At 45.8% G+C, this 24,236-nt stretch overlaps 1 protein-coding gene across 2 annotated transcripts in view; it reads right to left on the reverse strand.

Annotated features, from left to right (window-relative positions):
• The window catches only part of ROR1 (receptor tyrosine kinase like orphan receptor 1), a 144,169-nt gene that overhangs the window by 42,631 nt on the left and 77,302 nt on the right, over positions 1-24,236 (reverse strand). For both annotated transcript variants that reach the window (XM_027891065.1, XM_027891066.1), the window contains exon 2: positions 5,099-5,170. In XM_027891065.1, coding sequence (XP_027746866.1) covers positions 5,099-5,170 — 72 coding nt within the window. The remainder of the gene's footprint in view (positions 1-5,098; positions 5,171-24,236) is intronic.

Below are 24,236 nucleotides of genomic sequence, written 5' to 3' on the forward strand. Positions count from 1 at the left end.
TTATAGCACAAGTAGGAAGCCTCTGAACTTTATCACCCCCCAAAAAAGCGATTTGGAATAGGTAAACAAATGTCCACATCCAGCTATAAACCCAACTACTGAAAACCATCAAGGGATTTTGTTGTCACTTTAGAAGCTGCTCTGCAGTAAAGAGCCACGTAGGAAAAGTGCAGCATTAAAGGGAGGGCGCATGGAAAGGTATGTGCCTCAAGATTAATGCTGCAGAGTCAAAGAAAAGCTGTTATTTCTGACATTTTGACATAGCATCACTTTAGGATCTGGTTCTTATTAGCCCTTTCTGTGCCTTTTAAAGGTCTATTTTTTTTTTTAAACCAAAAATGTCAGGAAATTTGGACCAGAAACGTACAATAAAACACGTCCCTTGACCCTCTGATCTATCAATCTTTCAAATAAACAAAGATAACTGGATGAGCCAGGAAAAGGTTATTATATATAGTTACCTTATGGATAATGGTCAATATTCACTGCCCACACTCAGCTTATAGAAAAAGATCCAACCTAAGTGAAGGTTTTTGTGGAAGATTTTTGCCATGAATGCCCCAAGTTACTCAGGGTTTCTTTTTCGGGTTGTGTTCTGTGACCTTCGAATTTCACACCCTGTATTATTTATAAATGAGACATTCAAGAAACACAAATTCTCAAATAAAACCATACACTCCATCAGTGGAAAAGCAAACAAAAGGAGCTAATGTACTGTGGCTAAAAAAATGTTCAAACAAAGTAGCAGTAATTTACTGCCTCGCTACTCTCGGGACCCCACAAATCGAATCAGGATCCTGAGCCCCATCAGGGGACCTTGATTTACCCAATATCCCCCAGATAATAAAGGAAAATAAAAAGGTAAATTGTGCATGAATGTGAAAGCTGTAATTCTTCCCCTTTCACCACACGGATCGAATTCACATGCAGTGATTTCAAAGGAGAATCTGGAAATCTCCAAAGAGCTGAGGCCGAAGGCAGGAGGCCTCGATCCACCTGGTTTTCCCCATGTTTGGTTTTGTTTATGTTGTTTAAGATGTAGTTTGCCTGAGAGTCAAATTGCCCCTGGGAGATCACAAAGATTTTCCCTACAAGAACTCACAGCCAGGTCATCTGCCTGCCTGGAAAGGTGTTCCAAGGGGCAGCTTTGGCCTGGATTTGTCAGGAAGGATGGCACAGCTTCCCCTTGGAAAATCCCAGACCCAAGGGGTCCATCAGCACCTGGATGTCCTGCAGACCCTTCCTTGTGCCTTAGTCCAGCCCAAGGTGCCAGGGAATGTTCTGCCCTCACAAGGATCTCTAGGAAGTCAGTGACACACATTCCCAAATGCTGCACCTCTCCCATTCCTTGTTTTGACCTTCCACAGTTATTTCCTGCTGTGGATCCCCAGACCATCCCAGGGGGATGCCTGCAATAGGTGATCCCTGTATTGATATGCCTTGGAATACTAAGGATAAATCCCAGATTAACCTTAAACTACTGAGTGGTTTGGGGTGCACTTTGTAAAGTCCCAACTCCTGCTGCCAAGCTCTCCAGGGAATGTTTGCCTTCCCTGGAGCACCACGGAACTGCCAAGTGCTGACTGCAAGGTCTGTGCCACATGGAGAGGCTGGGAGTGCCGGGAGCTCAAACCCCGGGCTTGGGATCATGGGTGTCTGTAAATGGAAATGGATCCCAAGCCCTGAACCGTTCCAAAGTTTTATCATTGTTTGCCAAAGCTGATAGGCCATGGAAGGGAAAGGAAAACAGGCGGGATCTGCAAAACCTCACACTAATGGTTTTCTTTGGAAGCTGAAGGACCAAGAGAGGAGGAGGAGGAGGAGGTCCCAGCACTCCAGCTGCACTCCAGGCCCAATGTCCTCAGCTCCAGGACACATCCTTGGGCATGGCCACGATGGAACAAGCTCTGGAGGAGGCTGTAGGTGGGAATGGGGGACCACGAGAACCTGTTAAGGGAAAGACTCCATTGTTCTCTTATCAGTCCTGCAGAACCAACGCTCACTGAAGTTGATTCACACTCACAGTTAAAAGAAAATAATATTTCAATGCTGACTCTTTCTTGGCAAAGACTCCAATATTATCTTAGCCTAAGGATGGAGAGATCCCAAACAATTCCTCCACTGTACAGACGTAAATAGGCTCTCGCTCAAATTCAGGCCTATTTCTTTGTAAACAAACGCAAGTCTGAGGGAAGGAAAAGCCTCCCCTTCCACCATCATTTCTGTGGAAGAGAAGCAGTTGAAGGAAAGGCTCTTCACCTTCCTAAAGAAGGAAAAGAAGAGCTGATAGTAAATTGGAAGCTGCAGGTTCCCTCAGCCTGAGGGAATCTCAGCCAGCAACTTGGGGCTGAAAGGCTCCACATCCTGCCATTGACCCCCTGAAATGGGTCTTTTCCTACCACCAGAGTCCTCTTTTTTCCCTGAAGTTCACTTATCTTTCCTTATATAACTAAATATCTATTGGATCGTATTTTCATTTCTCTTTTCCCCTCCTGGCATTCCCTCTGCACCCCGTGGTTTAGCAGTGGGAAAAGGGAGAGAAATGCTCACAGCTAAATTCCCCCTGTTTTAAAAGTGATTTTTTTATTTTTTATGCCCAGTTTGTTTGTTTTTTTAAGGTTTTGGTGAGAAACCACCTCCTCCCTCCCATCAATCGCTGCTTTCAACAGCTCTTCACGGGTGGCTGCGTCTCTTTTAAATTCATTTCCTGCTAAAAAGAATAAACAGGCAACTGTTTAATGCTGTCGATTTGGCTTATTTAATAGAAATTGAAACCTGAATAGGGCTCAGTTGTAAGATAATCAGTGCAGAACTCACTGAGAGCCAGGGAAAGCAGCAGATTAAGTCATTATTTCAAAATGCAGAATATTATTATCGAGACTCTGAGCTGTTCCTCCTTCCCAAACACACGGGATATAGTGGAGATGCTCATTTCCAAAAGGCAGCAGGTAGATTTGGAGCCACTTAGAGCAGGCAGCCATTTAATTGGGAAATTTGGCTGGGAACCACTTTCATGTGGTGAACTTAATAGGCTTTAAACTGAGTTTTACTGCGTGACCTCCTGGCTGAGCGCAGCAAAGACAAGTGGATGTTGATTCCTTGAGATGCTTGTTTGCAAAAGAAATGGAAACTAAGTGCGCACCTAATTTTCTCCTCTGAGGTTTCAGCTCCCCGGCTCGGCATGTGCTTTATACAAGACCTTCAGCAGAAGCAGCAGCTCCCACATTAAAGCCCCTGTTCTCTCCCAGACAAGACAAAACCTGCGTGCCTCACTTTGCTGGGGGCAGAACCCGCCCCTCTGACTCAGCTTTTGCATTTCAATCGCGTATGGAAATCCGTGTTTAGGTGTGGGAGCTGACAGCAGCCTGAACGCTAATCAGCTCCAGCAAAGGGGCTGGTAATCCCCCAGGAATGCAGGATTCAGCCCAGCCGGTGCTAATTGCTGCATTCCAGGTGGATTAGGAGCCTGGAAGTTCATTTTACCTGTTTCTGACAATTTATAGGCCTCAGGAACAGGTGCCATGGAAGTAACGTGGAAAATGGTTGGATTACTAATGGAGAGGTCAGGCTCAGCTGGCACAGGCAGTGTCAGCTCTGCTTTGTCTGAAGTTTTGCCTTCTCTCTGCATTTCCTACATTTTGAGTGTTTGTGGCCTTAACTCGCATTTTCTAGGATACTTGGTTATTTCCTACTTTCTGGAAAAAGCAAAGAAAGTTGCCAAACAAGCAAAGAAACACTGAAAGAGAATAGATTAAGATTGGATATTAGGAATAAATTCTTCCCCGATGTGGCTTTTTACAAGGGCATGAAATGACAGGACAAGGGGGAATGGCTGCCCACTGCCAGAGGGCTGGGTTAGGTGCGATATTGGGAAGAAACTCTTCCCTGTGAGGGAAGAGGCCCTGGCACAGGTTGCCCAGAGAAGCTGTGGCTTGGGGATGAGCTTTAAGGTCCCTCCCAACCCAAACCATTCCATGATCCTGTCTGGGGATGTCAATGCCTTCACTTCTCTGCACCTTCGGGATGTTCCCGGAGCACAGCCCAGCCCTGCCATGAGCACCTGGATGAATCCCTGCAGTGGGATAAGACATCCAGTCTGGCAACACCTTCTTTCAGCAATTTGTTGTGACTTGGGAATTCTCTGCTTAATGACTACAAGCTTTTCTCCCTGTCCCACCACAAAGCACCAGCCCTTTGACTTTTGTCTTCTCCACTGTGTCCTGGATCACCAGCAAGTCCTGCTCCTTCCCTGCTGGGAAGGCAGATGTGAAAGAATCAGCCTGAAGTACTCAGAACCACATATTCTCTTTATACTTAAGCACAGAAAGCATATTTATGCATAAACATAAAGCATTATGAACACATGTTCAAGAAAACATTAACAAAATACAGACAAAAACAGTTGGAAAAGCCATCTGTGGCAGAATTCCACTATGGGAAATTTCCAGCTAAAGAGTAAACGGTTGGAAAAGCTTGAAGCAAATGAAAGGAGTGGTTGACAAATTGCTCTCCACTGGAATGGTTCATGAGAACCATTTCAAAGACCACATTGACTCAGGAGCTGCAGCCACTGCCTTGCAATGGAGGGCTGGAGGAATCTGAGCAATTTGGCTCAAATAATTAGTGGTGCATCATTTACACAGTCAAGGGGAATGAGAAACACATCCCTTTTCTTACAATCTGTACCCTTCACAGGGCTCCAAGTCACACCTAATCCCCACCTGCAAATGTATTTCCCCCTCTATTATTAAAGCCTCAAAATTTCACAATAAACACCCCAAGGCAAAGTGACTGCCCAGGGCTTGTGAATTGTGAGTCCAAAGCCTAACATCCACCAGACAAAACGTGAAGCAGTTCATAAACCAACAGAGCTCACATCTTGAAATATTTTTGTCATGTGGAACATTTTACTGATACAAGAAACAAACACAGCAATCTCCAGAAATCAGAGAACCACATGTAATTAAATGCCAAAGGATCACAAGGCAAACGAGGTTTATCTTAAATGCCCCCTCACCCCTGTGTTTGCTGACTTGGTCAAGAATTGGGATTTTCAAACCTGATTTCAGGTGCTTCTATGTATTTTGTGTCCTCTTACCTTTATCTAATTCACTGGAGATGTTCCATGACGATGTGGGCACGAAATCAGCAACAACTGAGGAATTTGCTCCTAGAAGGGAAAAGGAAAAAAAACCAAGAGATGCTGTTAATGTATCGATCCTACATGATGAGGAATAAAGCTGCTGGCACAGTAATGACATTATTTGAAGAGCAGCAGCTATTAAAATGCTGGCAGGCTGAGACAGATGGGCAGCAGGGCCAGCCAAGTGGAAAAAGGCAGCGGGCCAGCGCTGGAGCTTGTTTTGCAAGGCTGTTCACTGGGAGGCCTTGTGCTAATTAAGCAGCCAATCCTTGGGATGTGTTTGGCCCACCTTAAAATCCCTCCACGAGATTTACAGAGGCAGAATGACTCTGCAGTGTGAGGAAAACACCAAGGCTATGAGGCTTCTCAAAGTGTTATCTATTACTATTTACAAGCGATTTTGATCCTGCAAACCACGAGCGCAAGAAGAGACACTTTCTGCACTGAAGTTAATAGGGCTACTTGTATGAAAACTCCTCCTATGACTCATGTAAACAGGGGCTGGACAGACTCATCTGATCACCAGCAGCATTTGCTCATTGCTGTGATAATTCTTTACTTCTCAAGCAAAAGCTGAATGGGGACTTCAGTCTTTACTCGTATTTTTCCCTAATTTTAACACGCAATCAGCAAGCTGTAGGGAGGATGGCGTTAAGGGAACTGCCAGCACATGTCCATCCTCAGCTCTAGGTCGTGGTAAAACACCTCCCTGTATCCAAACATGGATGATTTCATCCAACACCCATGTGGGATTCTGGGAACTGTGGCCATCCATGGCAGCTGCCACATCCCAGCAGGCTCCAGGGATTAATGCACAAGTCTAAGAGCTTTAGTGAGTGATGGTGGGAAGGGTGGGAAGAAGGGGTGTGCACTCACATTCCATGGCATGGAAAAGCAGTGCACCTCCTAATTCCCTGCGTCCAGCCAGCCCCAGGAAATCTGACCTCAAAAAGGAGGAGAGTGATGCTGGATACAGCCCTGACCGTGGGAGAGGGGAGGGGATTTGAAATAAAAGCAAGTAGTGCTCAGTGTGAAAAGATTCACTACAAATTACCGTCCTGCAGCCCAGTCCTGCACCTTGGCTGGGTCCCCAGTGCTGGCTGATCTCATTTGTCCCAGAGGTGCACAGAGAGTCAGGAGCTGAGTGTCAGATGAGACCAGGAATGTTTTGAAGTGTATTCGTTTTACTTTGACACTATCCCCTTTCGCTTATTCCCAGATTTCACATCCAAAAAGTGGCAGTGCAAGGACATGCAAAGATGTTCGGCCTTTATTTGACCCACTAGCAGCTTCCCATCTCATGAAAAAATCCTGAGGCCACTGTGAGCACCAAATTACAAATGCAGACACGTTTACAATCAGACATAGCCACCACACTCCTTACAAATATGGCCCTGCTAAAAGCCCACCTGGTAGCACTGCTTACTTAACACTCTGGCAAGCACTTCCAATGTAAACAGCAATTGGAAGGCATTATAACTCACCTCCAAACACAGCCCAGCCTGTGCAGATACACAGGGCAGGAACCGCTGCTGGGGACAGATCCTGGGCCCAGGCCAGTGGAACAGCCAGGGACAGCCCTTCACACAAGATGAGATTTTGGTCCACTGGGTCCATCCCTCCTCCTTACAGAATCCTTTAGGTTGGAAAACACCTCTAAGATTGTGGGAGTCGAGCCTTTGACTGCTCAGCACCTTGCAGAGTCACAGAATGTTCTGTGCTGGAAGGACCCACTGGAACCAACTTTTAAATGAATGGCCCTCTGAGATCAAACCCACAGCCTTGGTGTTACCGGCACCATGCTCTGACCAACTGAGCTAATCACTGTTCTCCACTTTCAATCAACAGCTGAGCTTCTTATCTGAGCTGAATGCTTGGCTTAAACCTGCAGGATTTAGAGAAACAGCATGGATCCAGTGCCAGTGTCACCTTCACAGTGACCAGGATCATCCAGGACCCCGAGGTCGATGGGTTTGCTCTGAGGATAAAGCTGAGAGGGGGGGGAGGTGACAAAGAACCAAACACTGACCAGGACCTGGCAGGTGTCAGGCTAGTACCAAGGTTTGGATGCTCAATCTCCTGTCTCCCCTGCGTCCTGATTTTTCCATCTCTCCCATCCAAAAATGGGGCAGCTCCTGTAGGCCTGTGATAAAACCCCTAAGGGACAGGGATCTGAGGTGTTGCTGCCCCTGCTGAAACCAAACTGATTCATCCCTTATGTCACAGGGCACAAATAATGGGTTACATCATTCCCACCGCTCACACATTCACATTTGGCACTGGACAATATTTTCCATAGGTACTTTTGTTCACCTGGCAATATTTTAGTGTTAAGAGCCCACAAAAGAACCATATTCTGCAAACAGGTAACACATTCACCAAAACAGAAGAAAAAGTACTACCAGTGCTATGACCACATCGGGTATTTTAATATTTAAAACTCCAGAGTGTTCAAATTGATATTTTCTTAAACAGGCTTTAAAACAACCACCATGAGTCTCACATAGCAGATGTCCATCATCTCATCTGCAAAGGAAACCATATTAGAAACCCAAACTTTACTGTTTGTGAGATAGTTCTCCAGGCTGACAACTGGGAATTTTCTGATATCCCTCAATTAAAGCTCAGATTGAAGAGCAAAGCATTGCTGTGCCCTTAGTAAATGTTCTATTTGACTGAAAGGAACACTCAGAGCAGCCACACCGTGTAGGAACACATCACCCAATCAAAGCAGAACACAAAAGCCTCCCAGAAAAGAGGTGCACAAGATATGCCTGGATTTAATCTCTGACTGTGCTGACTCAGGAGTGCTGTGCGTGGAAGTGGCAGCAGTGACTCCTCTCCTTGGAAAAGCTCTGTTGTAGCTCCAGGCCAGGTAGGAAGGGCTCTGTGGGAAGGTGACTCCCAGCCAGCCATGGAAAGGGATGAGTCATGGATGGGGGAAGGATCAGCAAAAAAAATAGGGAAAAAAAATCTGCTTAATATTAGAATCAAAGAATCCCAGAATCATCCATGTTGGAAAAGCCCTCCCAGCCCATCGAGTCCAGCCTGTGCCCGATCCCCACCGTGTCACCCAGCCCAGAGCACTGAGTGCCACGTCCAGTCCTTCCTGGGCCACCTCCAGGGATGGGCACTCCACCACCTCCCTGGGCAGCCCCTTCCAATGCCTGAACACCCTTTCCATGAGGAAATTCCTCCTGATATCGAGCCTGAACCTCTCTGGCACAGGCCATTTCCTCTTGTCCTGTCAGTATTGAGACTGAATTTTGAATGAAGAGTTTAAAAGTTAAAACTTAATCCTTAAAAATCCCCTCATGCCCTGCTTTAACTTGAACTTGTTTGGGAAAAGAGTCAACCTGAGAAATGTGATCAGCAGAGAGAACCATTATCCCGTTAAGATTGTATTTATATATGGAATCACTGCAGATGAATGATGACTCTTATCCTTAACACTGGGAAGATAATTATCTGTTCAAATCTCTCTGACTGTTAAGAAACATTGGTTTTAAGCTAATGAGAAGTCACAACAGACAATTAGAACCCTGTGAAAAGCCAAGTCAAGTGTGTTCAAACACACTCCCCACAGAGAAGCTGGCCAATAGCTGATTTTATGACCAGATTGCATAAGTGTGGAGTGAATTTCACACGTCAGTCCTTGTAAAGCCTTTGTGACTAAATAAACTTCAATAAGGTTTACAAAAAGCTGCCTCTCTGTGCAATGCATTTTAACATGAACTAAAGGCAGTCTCAGCCCAAATGGGAGGAAGGAAGATAACTGAGATGACAACAAGCCCAAAAACAAATGAAGAGTCTAATGGGGAATAAATCTGTTGTACAGAAACAAAGCAGAGAGCAAAGGAAGCAGAGAATAAATCCCAGATCTTGCAGAACTCATCTTTTTAAGAAAAGTCCACTTAAACCGTGCAAATAAAAGAATTCCCAGTGTTTTCTTAATAGGCATCCTCTGCTTTACTTTATATCCCACCAGTGGGTCATTCTATACCTTAATTATATACCCTAATTATATAATTATATATGTATAATCAGGAGTAATTAATTTTTCCTGATACAAAAATGAATGTGATTGCAACACATGCAATTCAGATCTCACTGCAGGGTACCCAAAACAGCTAAAAAAAAGGGAGGAGTTCAAAGTCTGAGTAATAAGACAAACTATCCAAATGAAATGTTTAAACTAGAGAAAAACAGTTTTCCATTTGCAAGTCTCTTTCTGAGCCTGAGCAGAAAGCCTACCCTAAGTGAGTTTTGTTATTCCATGAAGGAATTTGCCTAAGGAAGTGATAAACCCCCCAATTTCCCAAGACGTTGAGAACAAGATTGGGCAAGACATCACCACAGACACAACGGGGAGTTATCCCACACTGGCAGCAGGGTCAGGGCAGGACAGCTCAGCACGGGATATGGGCACAACTATTTTGGCCAAACATCTTATAGGAGCAGATCCACTGGAAACATCAACACTCCTCGAAGAGGCGAATACAAATCTCCAGGAAACAGAGATCCTACTTGGGCGGAACATCAGGAAAACAGGAATTGTAGATGAAGTTCTACAACTCAGAGAAAAGCTAATTATGCCGAGTGCTCGGTATTTTTTGCTTTTCTGCACATTCCAGACTCTTCATCTCTCTGCTGTCTGGTTCCTACCTGACTGATCTCTTCCAGGATCTTCCCACAGATCTGCCTCCAGGCTGTTTTTCTTCTCACCCTATCTGCCTCATCTTCCTTTTCTGCCTTTTACAGTCTCTGTTTCACTGTTCCTTTTTAAGTTCCCCACACGTTTTCATCTGATCTCCCAAGATATTCCGTGTTGCAATCACCAGTTACAACCTCTCCACAGCCCATCCCGGAGCTGCCGAAGGAGATCTAGACATATTTTCTGCAGACTGTAATGGATACAACCTCATTTTACTAATTTTCTTGTCTGTCTCAAAGCTGGCACCAGCCTGAAATTTCTATAATTTATCTCAAATTCTGCTTATACCTTTAATGTGTGAAAGGATTGTCATGACATCAGTATCTCTGCGTGGCAGGAGACACGTCTGCATGAGTGTGTTTCAAAAGGAGGTGGGAATTGGGAATACTTCAATCAGTTGAATGAGGCAAAACTGCAGGAAGATGGGAAAAATCGAGAGCATTTCTGCTCTTTGAGTAAGGCAGGTGTCTCTCAAGGACAATATACATATATATATATATATATATATATATATATACTGCAGCAGACAGACCTTGTTAAAAATATATTCCTGAAAAGAGACTTCTCCTTCCATGCTCAGGTGAAGCAGTTGTTTCAAATATTTTGAAGCTCAATATTCAACAAATCTACCCCAGAACAGCCCTGGCAAGCAAGATGAGGTGCTTCACGATGGCATTTCTCCTTCAAAAGCTCAACACCAGTGTGCTGTGCTCCACCTGGTTACTCCATGGTTGAAAAAGCAAAGGCAAAGCTTGTTCTGCCAAAACTCTGCCTGGGCAGATCCAGGAGATAAGGGTTTATCAGATCCCAGAATCCCTGAGGTTGGAAAAGCCCTCCCAGCCCATCAAGTCCAGCCTGTGCCTGATCCCCACCTTGTCACCCAGCACTGAGTGCCACGTCCAGTCCTTCCTGGGACACCTCCAGGGATGGAAACTCCATCGCCTCCCTGGGCAGCCCCTTCCAGTGTCTGACCACCCTTTCCATGAGGAAATTCCTCCTGATATCCAACCTGACCCTCCCCTGGCACAGCTGGAGGCCATTTCCTCTCATCCTCTTGCTTGTTCCCTGGGAGCAGAGCCGGACCCCACCTGGCTCCACCCTCCTGTCAGGGAGTTGCAGGAGCCAGAAGGTCCCCCCTGAGCCTCCTTTTCTCCAGGCTGAGCCCCCCAGCTCCTCCCAGGATGTACATGATTCCCTGAGAGTTCAACACTGTCACTGTGGTGTCCAAAACACACTTTCTGCGGGCAAAGGACCCTCTGGAGCTCTCCAGGCTGCTCCATGCAGAGATGATGTTGTGGGATCCCAATAACCTTCAAATGGTTCATTTTGTTCACATTCTTACGACTTTAAAACCCTCCACCACATCCACCTGTTATTTACCTGCAGTGTGTCATTACTGATAGCCCAGGGAGGTTTATAATCAGCATTAGCCCGGGGAATTTTCCACACCAATGAGCAACTCAAGCTCCGTGGATTTCAAATTTACAAGACACTGATTTCCAGCTTCAAAAGGGAGATGTGCAGCAGGATGATTTCATTTAGTGCAGGACTGGAAATTGTTAAGAACTTCATTTATATCCCAGCCTGTTCCATCTATCAGAGCACCTCATCACCACTACTGGCACTTTCATCAGCACCCACCTCTGCCTGGGAGTGTTTCTGAAAGCCTCAAGCTCCGGAGGGCTGGAGATGAATGGAAGGATTAGCCCATTTATGATGCATCATCAGGAAGAATCCCTGATTTCAGGACAGGAAGCCAAGAGAGTTTCATGCACCTGACACCTCTGCTGTACCTTTTCCTGCAGATCTGCTCTATTCCATGGGGATACACCAGCTTCTGGCTCAGAGGGGGGCACTCACTGGGGTTTCCTATACTGGGTACTGGTAATCCCCACCCCAAAAGGCTACTGGGGGGATTAAAGCTAATTCTCAAACACATCGTTCTTCAGACCTGTTCTGGAACATTAATATCATCAGAAAATTAAGGGATTGCTACCTATGAGTGTCTGCAAACTCTTAAAATACCTTCAGATGTTTTGGCAGCAGCCTAGTGACTACACAAGTCAGTATTTTTAGTAACTTAGTCTTTGGCTCAGGTCATATCAGTCAAAAATTGTTTTCTCCTGGGGGGTCAGAGCCGTCTCTTGGAAGAGGAGCTTTTTAAGAGGCCTTTTTTATATGCTAATACATTAATCCTAAATTTCTAATTACTGAACTCCAATTCCTTTTGATTGCAGCTATTAATTACAGATTATCATTACTGTTACAGGGATTTAGAAGTCACTGTGGAATCTGGGTGCACTTTACGTGGCTCTAAATTGGGTCGTTAACAGTTGCACTTAAGAAAGAGCAAAACACTGCACCCTGGAGCAGCCCACGGCTTTAATGACAGGGAGGGAAGAAAAGAAATGGCCAGTTGGACGAGTGCCAGCAGTTCAGAGCTCACAGTCGGGTCTTTGTGCTTCGCAACTGAAGAAATGTGGCTACGCTGGCACTTCAAGGCACCCCAAGCAGACGTGGAGCTCGGGAGCAGAAACCACTGCTCAGGTGGAGCCAGCACGATCCTGCACTGCACAGACTCACAGCACCTCGATGCTCTTCTAGGAAGAATTATTTGTACTCTGCTCAATCTGAAACACAAGGGATGTGGAGGGAAGATAATGGAGGAACATTTTGTTTTCTTGTCCATTATTCAGGTTTTGTTGGGCACGGAAATCAGAGTCTGGTTGATTTTCTGTAGTTATGACCCTGGAAGGGAGCACGGCACAGCTGCTCGTCATGCAAACCTACAGACATTGGGAATTTGCATCATAAATGCAAATTTCCCATCTCTCCAAACCTACCTGAAATAATACTGGATTTGTTTCCATGTTCCAGGCTGTTCTCTTTTGGGCATCTCAGAACAGGAAAGTCAGGAGTGAAAGTGGAAGCACCTAAAGGAAATTGCAACAGAAGGAAGCAAAAAACTAAGAGTGACAGCAAGAAATTCTTGGATGGGACTACTCTGGGGCAAGTGGATGTGCCAAGAAGCAGAGGAGTCACAAAATCCCGTCATCCAATCAAGAGGGTATGGAGAAGGAGAAGGATGTCCCGGGGAAGGAGAAGGATGTCCCGGGGCACTGTTAAGTGAAGACACTTCAGTGCCAGCAGTGGTGAGGAAGGGTCCAGGGAGGAATGGAAGGAGGCAGCACTCCCGGTTAGGCACTTCTGGGGTGCAATCTGGGTTGTCTGAGATGGAGGTTTCCCTAAGAACTCCCATAAAAGGCCCTGGGTCTGAAGAGTGTCGAGGTCCCTCCAGCAGAGTCTCTCTTGCAAAGACTTTGTGACCCCAAGTGATCCACAGCCCACAGTGACTATGGAAGCTTGCTTTCCTGAAGGCACCAGTGCCACGCTGAAGGGTTTGTGGGGACTGCCCCCCTACTGGCACAGGGTCCCGTTTCTTTACCTCCCCAAGCAGCAGACTGAGCAGCGCCCACGAGCGCTCGGTGGGGACGGACGTGTTTGCAGACGAAGGATGAAGTGCCTGGACAGGGCTTTGCATTGCACCTGCTGGCTTGTCCCTGGCTTCCATCAGTGCCACTGCACTAAATCCACCCACAAAAGCTTTAAAGAAGGTGAACCCAGCCAAGCACAGAGAGGGCAAACAAGAAATCATTTACATCCCCCATAAATCGCAGCACACCATAACTCCTGCACCTCAGGGCCAGGAACGACTGAGAGGGACAAGGCTCCCAGCAATCTACAATTAAACCCTTATAACTTGGGCAGAAAATTACAGCAGAACTCTGCCATGTGCAAATCCATTACTACTTTTTGAGCTGGATAATTATTTTTGTTGCAGTGACGAAAAACGTCCCCGTGTCAGCTCATGAATTAATGGAAGGGCCTGAAACAATTACTCCTTAAATACACAGAAGTCTCCCCAGTGTAAACACGCTCCTTTTTATGCCATATCCTCCTGCTACAAGGCAGACATTGCAACATGACTTATTGGCTGCCCGTGATGGAACAGTAAATGTTGCCCCTTTGACGGCTCCAGCCTCATGCCTTGGATTTTACACGATGTTGATGAATGTCCAAACTGCCAAATGCAGAAAGAGGCTGAAACACAAGGACACACTGTGAGACGTATGCTAATAGGGCACAATTTATATTAAAAGGGGGGAATGTAAATATTTAACTGATGCCAGAGCTGGATGCTTTGGCCAAGCCCGGACTGAGCTACATTGATTGTTTGAGAGGAACTTACACTCCGGCCTAAACCCACACAAGCCTGATCTCAGACAGGCTTAGAGCCCGTGCCTTTTAGAAGGTGGATTTAGAACTTAATTTCTTCTGCTAAAAGGCTGTTTTTCTTCAATTTTACTTCAAGTCAACCAGCTGACACTTGTAAGAGCTGCCCCGTGTGCGTGTGGAGAGCTGGGCTTAGCTCAGGTCTCAGTGGGAGCAGCGAGGGAAGCGCCAGGGGCAGGATCCTGACCCGGATCCCTCCATCTCCGGCACACGCAGGCCCAGCATCCTCCAGGGACCAAACCCAAACCACGACCCTCCAGCTAATTTGGGTTTATTAGCAACCTCAGGAGAGGTCTCTGGAGGTGAAGGCTGAACTCCCCTTTCACGGCTCGGGGTTGGGTTTCAGGCACAGCAGTGACACGACACAGGCTGTCCCTGTCCTGCCCTCGTGGCACTCCACAGCAGGGCTGTCCACATGGCAGCCAACAAAAGCAATTATACAGGTAATTAGGCTGCACAAAAGGTTTACATCAGTGTTTCAGAGGTTTATTTTTAATCCCTTCATTGCTGGAACGAGTTAATGTACTGCTTTAGTCACACTTACAACTTATTTACTAGAAGAAAGTTTCCTGAATCCAAGGTTCACCAGGATCTCCAGGATTTTGATACTCTTTAACATTAGGAAAAATTAAAATTCCAATTTAACTTTTCACTGCTGTGCTTGGGAGTATCTTAAAACTGTTTTATCAGTGGCTTAAGCAGAGTTTTGAACTGAATTTCCCACAATTTCAAAGGATGTTCTACGAACCATCTTGCAGCCCTCAGCACCACGAGCCTTGTGCTGGCAGCTTAATAACAGCCCCTAAATCCAATAGTTTGATGAAATCAACCTCCTGAATCCTTAAATTATGCAGCAATCCTTGTGCACTTCCCAAAGCACAGTCAGGGCTGAAGAAAGGCGGGTGCTAAAGAGCCACTTCCAAATAACATAATTAAGCCTTCACGAGCCTTCACCTTAATTGCCCCCAGCAGCACAAATGTCTGTGGTCTCCGTGACCCCGGAATGGCTTTGCCACAAAGCAAAGCCCACAGTCTGTAAAAGTTAACAGCCTGTACAATAGAAAATCAACAGGAGCAGGGCAGGCTTGCCTTGTTGGGCCTTAACTGCTTTTGCAGCCCCGTGGAAGGATAAACCACTGATGATTTTTTTATTAGCTCAACAAACAAGAGGCTCAGCGTTTGGTGTTACACTACTGCAGAGCCACGGGGATTATGTTTCAAAGCCGTGGCAACTGCCGGCTCTGAGGAACTATTTCAGCCTGGAAATGGATCCAGGTTCCCTCGGAAAGGGAAGGCAATCCAAATAAACACGCTGAGCGCGGCACATCCACACGGAGTTCCAGTGGCCCCACCGATCCCCCAGTAGCTGCAAATCCCAGCTGTGCCAAGGCTTTGCGTGGCTGCTCCTAATTCCTTGTTCTCCAGGCCAAAGGACTGCAGCAATATCAGGCTCAGCAGGTGACAAGAGCCACTCTGTGCCAAAGAAAGCCGGAGCACAGGGATTCTGCTGAGTTCAAATGCTCACACACTCATCACAGGGGGGTTTGTTACCACCAGGCAGCTCTGAGAGCATCCAGACACACTTGAAATACTCTGTACAGACTATTTACAAGTCAAGGAAAACACAGTTTCCCCTTGAAAGCTTCTAAGCAAACATGACCCCGGGAAATTGGGATGGGGGAATGTCCCAGAGAATTCTCCTTCATTTCACACTGAGTATTTACAGGCTGCTCCCCAATTTTTCTCCACTCATCTGTAATGAGTTCCCAAACCACTCCTTGTGGTCAAACCAAATTTTTGTGCTGTTTGGCTTTTCAAACTTCCTAAAGTTCATTCCCAGGTCCCTTCCTCAGACTGCCAGGAGCTACACCCTCTGTTCTGCCCCACTGACCACCGTGTCCAAGACTTTGTTTGACCAAAAAAACCCCAAATCCTGATAATACCAAAGGAGATTGTGAATGAAAGGTGGAGACAGACCATGTTCAACTGCAATTCTTATCTCTTGAGGGGTGACTGCAGTTTTGGGAGGAGGGTTCCTGCCTGAGAGATACAGAACACTGATACACAATATACTCCATCAGAGATGGGAGAAAAATGTTGGAAATAGAGAATTTTTTTTTATTCTGGCAATTTCCTTATCATTTTCACGATTCTGGTCACATATCACAACTTAACACCTGCTTAGTTTAAAATACTGAAGTAACCAGCTTTCCCTGTGGCATTAAAAGACTAAAAACTTTCCACTATTTAAAACATGGATGTTTGAGGAATATTTGAACCTAATCCAGATTTTACTGAGATACTGAGAAAACCCAGCAACAATTAATGATTTTGGATGCTCTTTCAGGTTTGTTCATGTCTTTAATCCTCCTGAAACACAGTTCTGCCAAGTTGGGTATTTTCTTACCCAAACCCCCACACTGATTGACTCTGACAGGGGGCTTGTGTGCTCCTGTTATCCCCATGTTTATGTAAGGCCCGGGATGGCAGATTAGAGCATTACAATAATCTTTGAAAAATTCAGCTACTAAAGACTCAGAAGGGGTGTAACAGAAGTAGGTTTAGATTAGAGATTAGGAAGAAATTCCCCCCTGGGAGGGTGGGGAGGCCCTGGCACAGGCTGCCCAGAGAAGCTGTGGCTGCCCCATCCCTGGAAGTGTCCAAGGCCAGGTTGGATGGGGCTTGGAGCAACTTGGGATAGTGGAAGGTGTCCCTGCCCATGACAAGGGGTGAGACTGGATGACTTTTAAGGTCCCTTCCTACCCAACCCATGATTTTATTATATTTTTGTGGGTTACCTGATTTGATAATGACATTTTATTTGTTGAGCTCAGTCCAGCTCCCAGCAGCCAAACACAGAGAGCACAACCAGCAGACACAGAAAACCTCCTGGCAAGTCCAAGAGCAAAAGGATTGACTTTCTCTCTCTCCCAGCAAGTGCTCTCTCAGTGCCAATACTCCTCCGGAACAGGAACAACTCAGTCTGGAGGGACTGGGAACTTCAGGTCAGTCCTAAGCTTGTGAATGGGCAAATCTCACTGTTCTCACAGGAATCCAGACTGATAATCAGAGAATCCCAGACTGGTTTGGGTTGGAAGGGACCTTAAAGTTCAGACAGTTCCACCCCCTGCCATAGGCAGGGACACTTTCCATTATCTGAGGTTGCTCCAAGCCCCATCCAACCTGGCCTTGGACACTTCCAAGGATGAGGAGTCTGCAACCTGTCATAAGTGCTCTCAATTTATGACAAATGACCTGTAATAGGAGGCATATTCACAAAAAGATGTGAATAAAGCAGGACTGGATTCCACAGAGGCATATCCTGGTTATAATCCTGATCAAATTCCTCCTGCCACATCAGGGCCCTGAGATGGTACAAAGGAACATCCTCTCAGAGCAAACTTAGACAAACCATAAATATCAATCGTGCTAAAGTGCCTTTTTTCACCACATTTCTCAGCAAATTGGGTCCTTTTTGCAATGCCCGGGCTCGGAATGTGGAAGGTGGGAATTCCCAGCAGATGTGGTTCCCTCCAAACCACGGAGCAAATCGTGCCCTGTGATTTTGGTTTCCTGGTTTTACTGCCTCGGAGCTCTGGATGCACTTGATACGTACACAAACATATTCACAGAGACACCACATGCACACAGGCACAGAGTTTGGATTGGGAAACAGAATCCTGCTCACCCAGGGTCACATCCCAAACGTCTCTCCCGTGGGGAATTCTCAGTGTTGCCTGAGGAGCATTTCTTGTGGCCAGAAGCTCTGACTAACAAACTGCATTGCAGTGGCATGGCTGATGCACACAAACACATATTTTTACTAATCACACCTTTGCTGCTGCTCCTCCAAACTCAAATTATTATTATGATTAATTAAAACCAAGGAGTTATTGCACCAGGCTTCACTCACATCTACCTGAGCCCTTCAAAGACATGGTTAGCCTGGAGTTTTAGTCGCCTGCACTGTCATATCCAAAGCAAGAAATGGGGGGTTACATTTCAAACAAATAAATACAAAAATACTTCAGAACGCTTGGAAGGCAGCAGAAAACAGTGGGGTGGGATTTGTTTCTCATGTGCTGGGTTGAGAAGAAAGTCCCAGCAGTACCAAGTGTCAGTGGTGATGGGAAAGAGCTAGGCTGGAGGGAGGGAAGAGATTCCCTACCCTGAGTGCTTAAACACAGAGCAAAACCCACAGACAGTAAGAGAAAATAGCAATATCTCCAGGAATGTATTTGATTTGAGCAGGAATTTCTCCTTAGCAATTAACTCTTAACAACAAATTAATATTTGTATGTCCCATTCAAAGAACCGTCTGGTGACACAGGGATCAGACATGGAGGAATGTGCTGAAATGTTAACTCTTTCAATCAACACTTGATGATGCTACTCCTTTATTTTCTGAACCAAAGTTAAACAGAGCAAACCCCAGGGAAAGCAGTGTGGTTTGTCAAGAGCCACTTGGTTTTGTTGGTGCTTCACTGAAGTCCCCCATGAAGCTGCTGCTGAATTAGGAAATGCTGAGCACTCCTGAGAGCTGCACAAGTGGAGCAGAAGTGCCTTACAAAGCTATTAGCTCCCAAATGCTCTACAGCTTACAAGCAATGAAAATAAAGAGAGCAAAGTAAAAGCAAAGAAAGGGGCAGAAATGTTTGAAAGCCCTTCTAAACCATCACACGTTGACAGCCTGCAGCCCCTTTCATCTGCACACAACCCACTGCAGCCACTTCATCAGGCTCCAGGTTTTAATTAAATGGAATGTTTATTTACACAATTCAGGAGAGGGGCAAAGCCCTGCTCTGCAGCCACCAGAGTCACCTTACTGAGGTTTGTGGGCCTAGAGAGTCTGGAGTTTGGCAAATTGCAGACATAAAATAAAGCCAGGACTTATTGAACTGAGAGGCAGGCACTGATCTCTGCTCTGTGGGGACCAGGGACAGGACCCCAGGGAATGGCCTCAAGTTGTGTCAGGGCAGGGTTAGGTTGGATCTCAGAAAAAGGTTCTTCCCCCAGAGGGTGTTTGGGCACTGAACAGGCTCCCCAGGGCAGTGGTCACAGCACCAAGGCTGCCAGAGCTCAGGGAGTGGATGATCCTCTGGGGCACCTGATGTGACTCTTGGGGATGGGCCTGTGCAGAGCTAAAGGCTGAACTCGACGATTCTTGTGGGTCCCTTCCAGCTCAGCATATCCTGGGATTCTGTGGCTGTGTGAACTGGAGCAGTGCCCTGCTCTGGTTCTGTGGGCTCACGGCCCCAGCACTTCGGCTGACTCTTGGCTTGGAGCTCTCTTGCCCATGAAGAGCCTCCTGACAGAGGGAAGCTCTGCCTGACCCAAGAGACACAACCCAATTTCACACATCAGCAGAACCAGCAGCAGACACTGCCCCAGGGCACGAGCCAGAATGGTCAGTCCTGCTCCGGAGGGCTGGATGAAACGGAATGAAATCCAAGCCCACGGTGTTTGCCGGTGGCAGCTGGACAATGTGCAGGACCTGTGGAGATTCTGAGCTCTCAGCATCAGCTCAGCCACCCCGAAGGTTTTCCTCAACACAAACACTGGGGAGAAGAATTCCAGAACTGTGAGATTTGCTTTGGCACAGGACAAGGACACTGTGGCACCGGGGGTGTGTACTCAGCAACTCTAGAATCCCAGCATTTCTCCCTGTTGCATGCTTGGAGATCCAGTAAGGGCTCTCTGGCAGCTCAGAAAGCAGACAAATGGGGAAAATGAAGAGCTTTGTTTGCCCTGGGCTGTCAGTTAACACTGAGCAGCAGAGCTCAAGTTCCCTTTCCAAGGTGCTCTGCTCCATCCCAGCTATTATGTGAAAAATGACACAAGGTGCTGCTATTCCAGCACTAACTCAGCCCCTCGGGACCTTTAGACACAAACATTTGTGTTCCTCACAAGGTGAACACGGAATGAAGGAAATCTCAGACAACTCACTCAGACTTCCAATTCCAGTGCTCTTAGAGCTCCCCAAGCAGCAGCCCAAAAACATCCATCCACTTAAAGACTGTGCTTTCCTCACTTCACATTTGGGGAACCACGTTTCAAAGTGCTGTTCTTCCCAAACACTGCTGGCTGAACCTGCCTTTAAGGACACCCATAGTTACACCCAGCCTAAGGGAGGCCCAGGGTTTGTCCAAAAGGGATTGGAATCAGTGCTTTAATTCCCCACTGAATGACTCCACTCAGCTCTGGCAGGAGAAACACATGGCATTACTGCAGGAAAAGAAGTGAAAATCTGGCATTCTTTGCTGTCAAGGATGGATTTAAGGAAGGAATTTCAAACCCAGGTAGATGTTTAAGAGCAATTTGAAGGCTATTTCCTTATGCTCATCTTCATCCTAAACTAATAAGGTCCTTAAGGAAAACCAGACCCTGAACCAAGGGATTTATCTCTCTTCTCCATGGACTGGAGCAGTCAGCTGGTGGGATCTGTAACAAGAATCCATTAAGTCACATGTTCCCAAAAAACCCCTGACAGACATTTTGTTGTTGAAGATGATCAGGGAAAACAACAACAAAAAAGAGAAAGCTAAACTTTGAAAAATAATCTTCCAAATAAACAGAGCAGCCTATGGAGAAAGGATGAACACACTGGAGGGAAACAGTGGAATGATCCTTTCCTTAACAACATGTGACTTTCCACCTTGATCCTCCCTTTACAAATCACTGACAGCAAATACCACCAGAAATAAGAGATGAAATGAAAATGCTACCTAGGAAATGAGACTGATTGGACAACCAGTTTCTAGCACAAGCTGTTGGGAATGTGCATTTTAAATCCTGGGAAGGCAGTGGGCATTTCCAGCTTGCTTCCCTATTGCATATTTCTACACATTCAGAAACACAGAGAGTGATACAAAGAACAAGCACAAAAATGGTACTTGCATGTAAATCACACCAAGAGAGGGGGGAAAAACCCATAATTGCATGGAAATCATTCAAAGAGAGGGGAAAAAACCCCGGCAGAAGCAGGTCCAAAAGGTTGAGTGATAATTGCAAATCTAAACAAGATTTAGTTGAAGATGAGAAGGAAAAAAAACAACAAACCAACCTGCAAACCAGATTATTCAAGTTTTGTGCCAAATGCCTCATTTTCAAACTTAATCAGCACTGACTGCTCAGAGCCCTGTGTTGCCAAGGCCAAGCCAGCCCCAGAGATATCTGGCACCCTCATTTCCCAGCAAAGATGACTTATAGCTCTGCGTGGTAACACTGCACCCCTGGAGCAGGGGGGGTTTGGAACCCCTTCCTAACGAGCCTGTTTGGGGGATGAAATGCTCCTAATGCCGGCTGGCAAAAGCTGAAACCCAAAATCTTTCAAGGTATTCAATTTTTCAGAGATTTACTGGGAACATAATAGCAAATCTGGTCAGAATCAGGAGCCAAAGCCTTTCTTTCCAGCCTAGAGAGGGTAAGTAGTGTGTTGTTCCTTACATCTGGAACAGTAGTAATCTATTCCTTAAGCCTGAGCAATCAAATTACTCTAATTTTCTGTTGTCTTGGCTTGAATAAATATTTTCAAGACAAGTTATGTTAAAAATATGCACAGGCTGACTGTGCAGCTAAATGTGCTTAACATCTGTGCTGCAGTTTAGTGGGGCGAGATGGAAAGGTATCCCAGTGGAGAGGGACTTCTAAAAAATCACCCTGCTTCCATCGGAATTAATAAAAGACTAAAGAATAACTCTTGTAAAAAATAACATCAAAAGAAGGGGGAAATTTAAATTAAAGATACAGAAATATATATCTAGAAATAGAATATATAGAACTAAATATAGAGGGAATATATATGGAAATTGGGGGGAAAATAGGGAAAAATTAGAATAAAAGGGAGGCTGGAATTCCTGTGGAATACATAAATCTCCAAGGGGTGCTGGACTGTAAGAAACTTTCCATCATTTCAGGGGATCCAGAGCTGCCCTGGCTGGGCTGAGTAGGCATCTGGGGGGAAAAAAAGCAAGTGAGAATAATTTTAGGGGTTTTCTGCCTCTGGAATCCCCTCTCAGCACTTGCAAGTCTCCCTCACCACTTGTGGAAGTCATTTCGATTGCAGTTTGTAAGGAAAAAATGGGAAAACGGGACTTTCTCATTCATGACCGAGTATTGAAAACTTCTGAAATGCTGAGTGAAAAAAAAAAAACAGGGGGAATTATTATAATTCTTATTAAATGATAATTAATTCTGGCCGAAATTACAGGGGAAACGCTCCCACTTTCACAGTCAAATGGGAAAGCACATCCTGCCTGCGGAGCGACCCCGAGCACCTCCAGGCACGGTGGAAAGGGGGAAAACTGGCTCAAATTTCGGCTCCAAGTCCCATGTGCTTCTCATTTTCCCCCTCTGCATCAGTGACAAGCATTTCTTAAACTGCACCAGCACTTCCAGTTTGCAACAGGTCACCTAAAAGAGAAGTGATTTTCCATTTACAAGGCTCCACTTATATTCCACCCAAAGGAAGGAACCAAATGAAGGCACTTAACTCTTTCTCACTAAAGCTGTTTTTCCTTCTCATTACTTTTCCCTCCCACATGAGGACAGGGGGAGCAGATCTGGGATGAAGATCTTGTTAATGGAATTGTCTTGTGCCATTTTCCATTTGAAGGAATAAAGACTTGGCGTGGTTTCCCTTTAATGGCAGCGTCTGGGGGAGTGGGAAGCTCTGGGTTTAAATGAAGATGTGCACATCTGTAGGTATTTATTCCTGCTGGTCAGATTGAAAAAAAAAATAAAGACTTACTGTTCTTTCTCCATCTTAAAATCCTCAAATTGATTTAAAATGATGACATTTTGAAAGCTAATGCTCTCTTTTGCTCTCCAAGTCAGATGTTTGCACTTTCATCATCATTTTAAGCTCCTTCCTACAAATACAAACCACTTTCTGGACCAGTGTTTCAGCAAAATATCAGGAAATCCAAAATAACCCTGATCCTTCTCATGTCTCTCTCTGCCTCTGTACAGATCCACGTTGTGGTGCCTCAGAGCTGAGCTGGGGCAGAGGGAGGGGAGGGGATGAGGAAACCCAAGGGCTGCACAGCTTTGGATGTGCTTTGAAGGGAGAATTATGTCTGTTGAGATAGAGCCTAATTGATGTTGAAAATGCATGTGCACTAATAAATTAATATCACAGCAAACTGGAATTACAGGATTTATGGGGATGCAATTTGGTAAACAGAGCTGAAGTACAGACGATCTGGGAGGATAAGAAATACAGAAGCTTGGTTTGCTTCCAACTGAGCAGATTAATGTCAATATTTAAGAAGGGCCCGGTTCGCTCGCGCAGGAAAGGGGGGAAAATCAGCCATCTGAACCAAAATATTGGATTAGCCCAGAGCTGGAGGCTCGTCCAAATACAGCAAAATGTCATCCCACTGCTCTGGATGTGTTTGAGTCCATCAGATCCATGGAAGTGCCCCTTCCAGCACGGCTCTTTGGGAAAGTGCTGGAGTGCTGGAGTAGCTTGTTCTCATTTTTGAGGATGTGGAGAGTCCCCACTCCTGCACTCCCAGAGTTCATAACTCCTTGTGAGGGCCATGATAACCACTAAAAATACTTCATTCAACAGAGAAATGTCATCTCACTGAGAGCAGGATCACAGAATCCCAGAATGGTTTGGGTTGGGAGGAGCCTTAAAGCTCATCCCATTCCACTCCCTGCCATGGGCAGGAGCACTTTCCACTGTCCCAGGTTGCTCCACCCTGGCCTTGAACACTTCCAGGGATGGAAGATCTGGAGATGAGGAACAGCAGCCCTGCCCCACTCTCATGCATTCCCTGAAGCACAGATGAAGCAGAAGGTCTTCCACCCTGGTGAGAAGACCTGTCCTTTCCCTCCTCTAGCTGGAAAACACTCACCCCAAAAAACCTTCCCAGAGCCTTCTATCAGTCACCAAAGTCCCTTTTTATGCTCTTTCTCCCCAGAACAGACTCTCCTGGGCCACTCAGATGGATAAAACACATTTTGCCGTGGAAGGAGCAGCTCAGAATAGTTGAAGTGTATCCATCCTTGTAACTCCTTAGAAACACTCCGAGGGGTCAAAGGTTGAAAGCCAGTCCTTTGAAGAATCCCATATTGCTG

The sequence above is a fragment of the Empidonax traillii genome, unplaced genomic scaffold, assembly GCF_003031625.1.
Source record: "Empidonax traillii isolate 1590-97213 ecotype Southwest subspecies unplaced genomic scaffold, ASM303162v1 scaffold309:size1915965, whole genome shotgun sequence".
NCBI classification, from domain to species: Eukaryota; Metazoa; Chordata; class Aves; order Passeriformes; family Tyrannidae; genus Empidonax; species Empidonax traillii.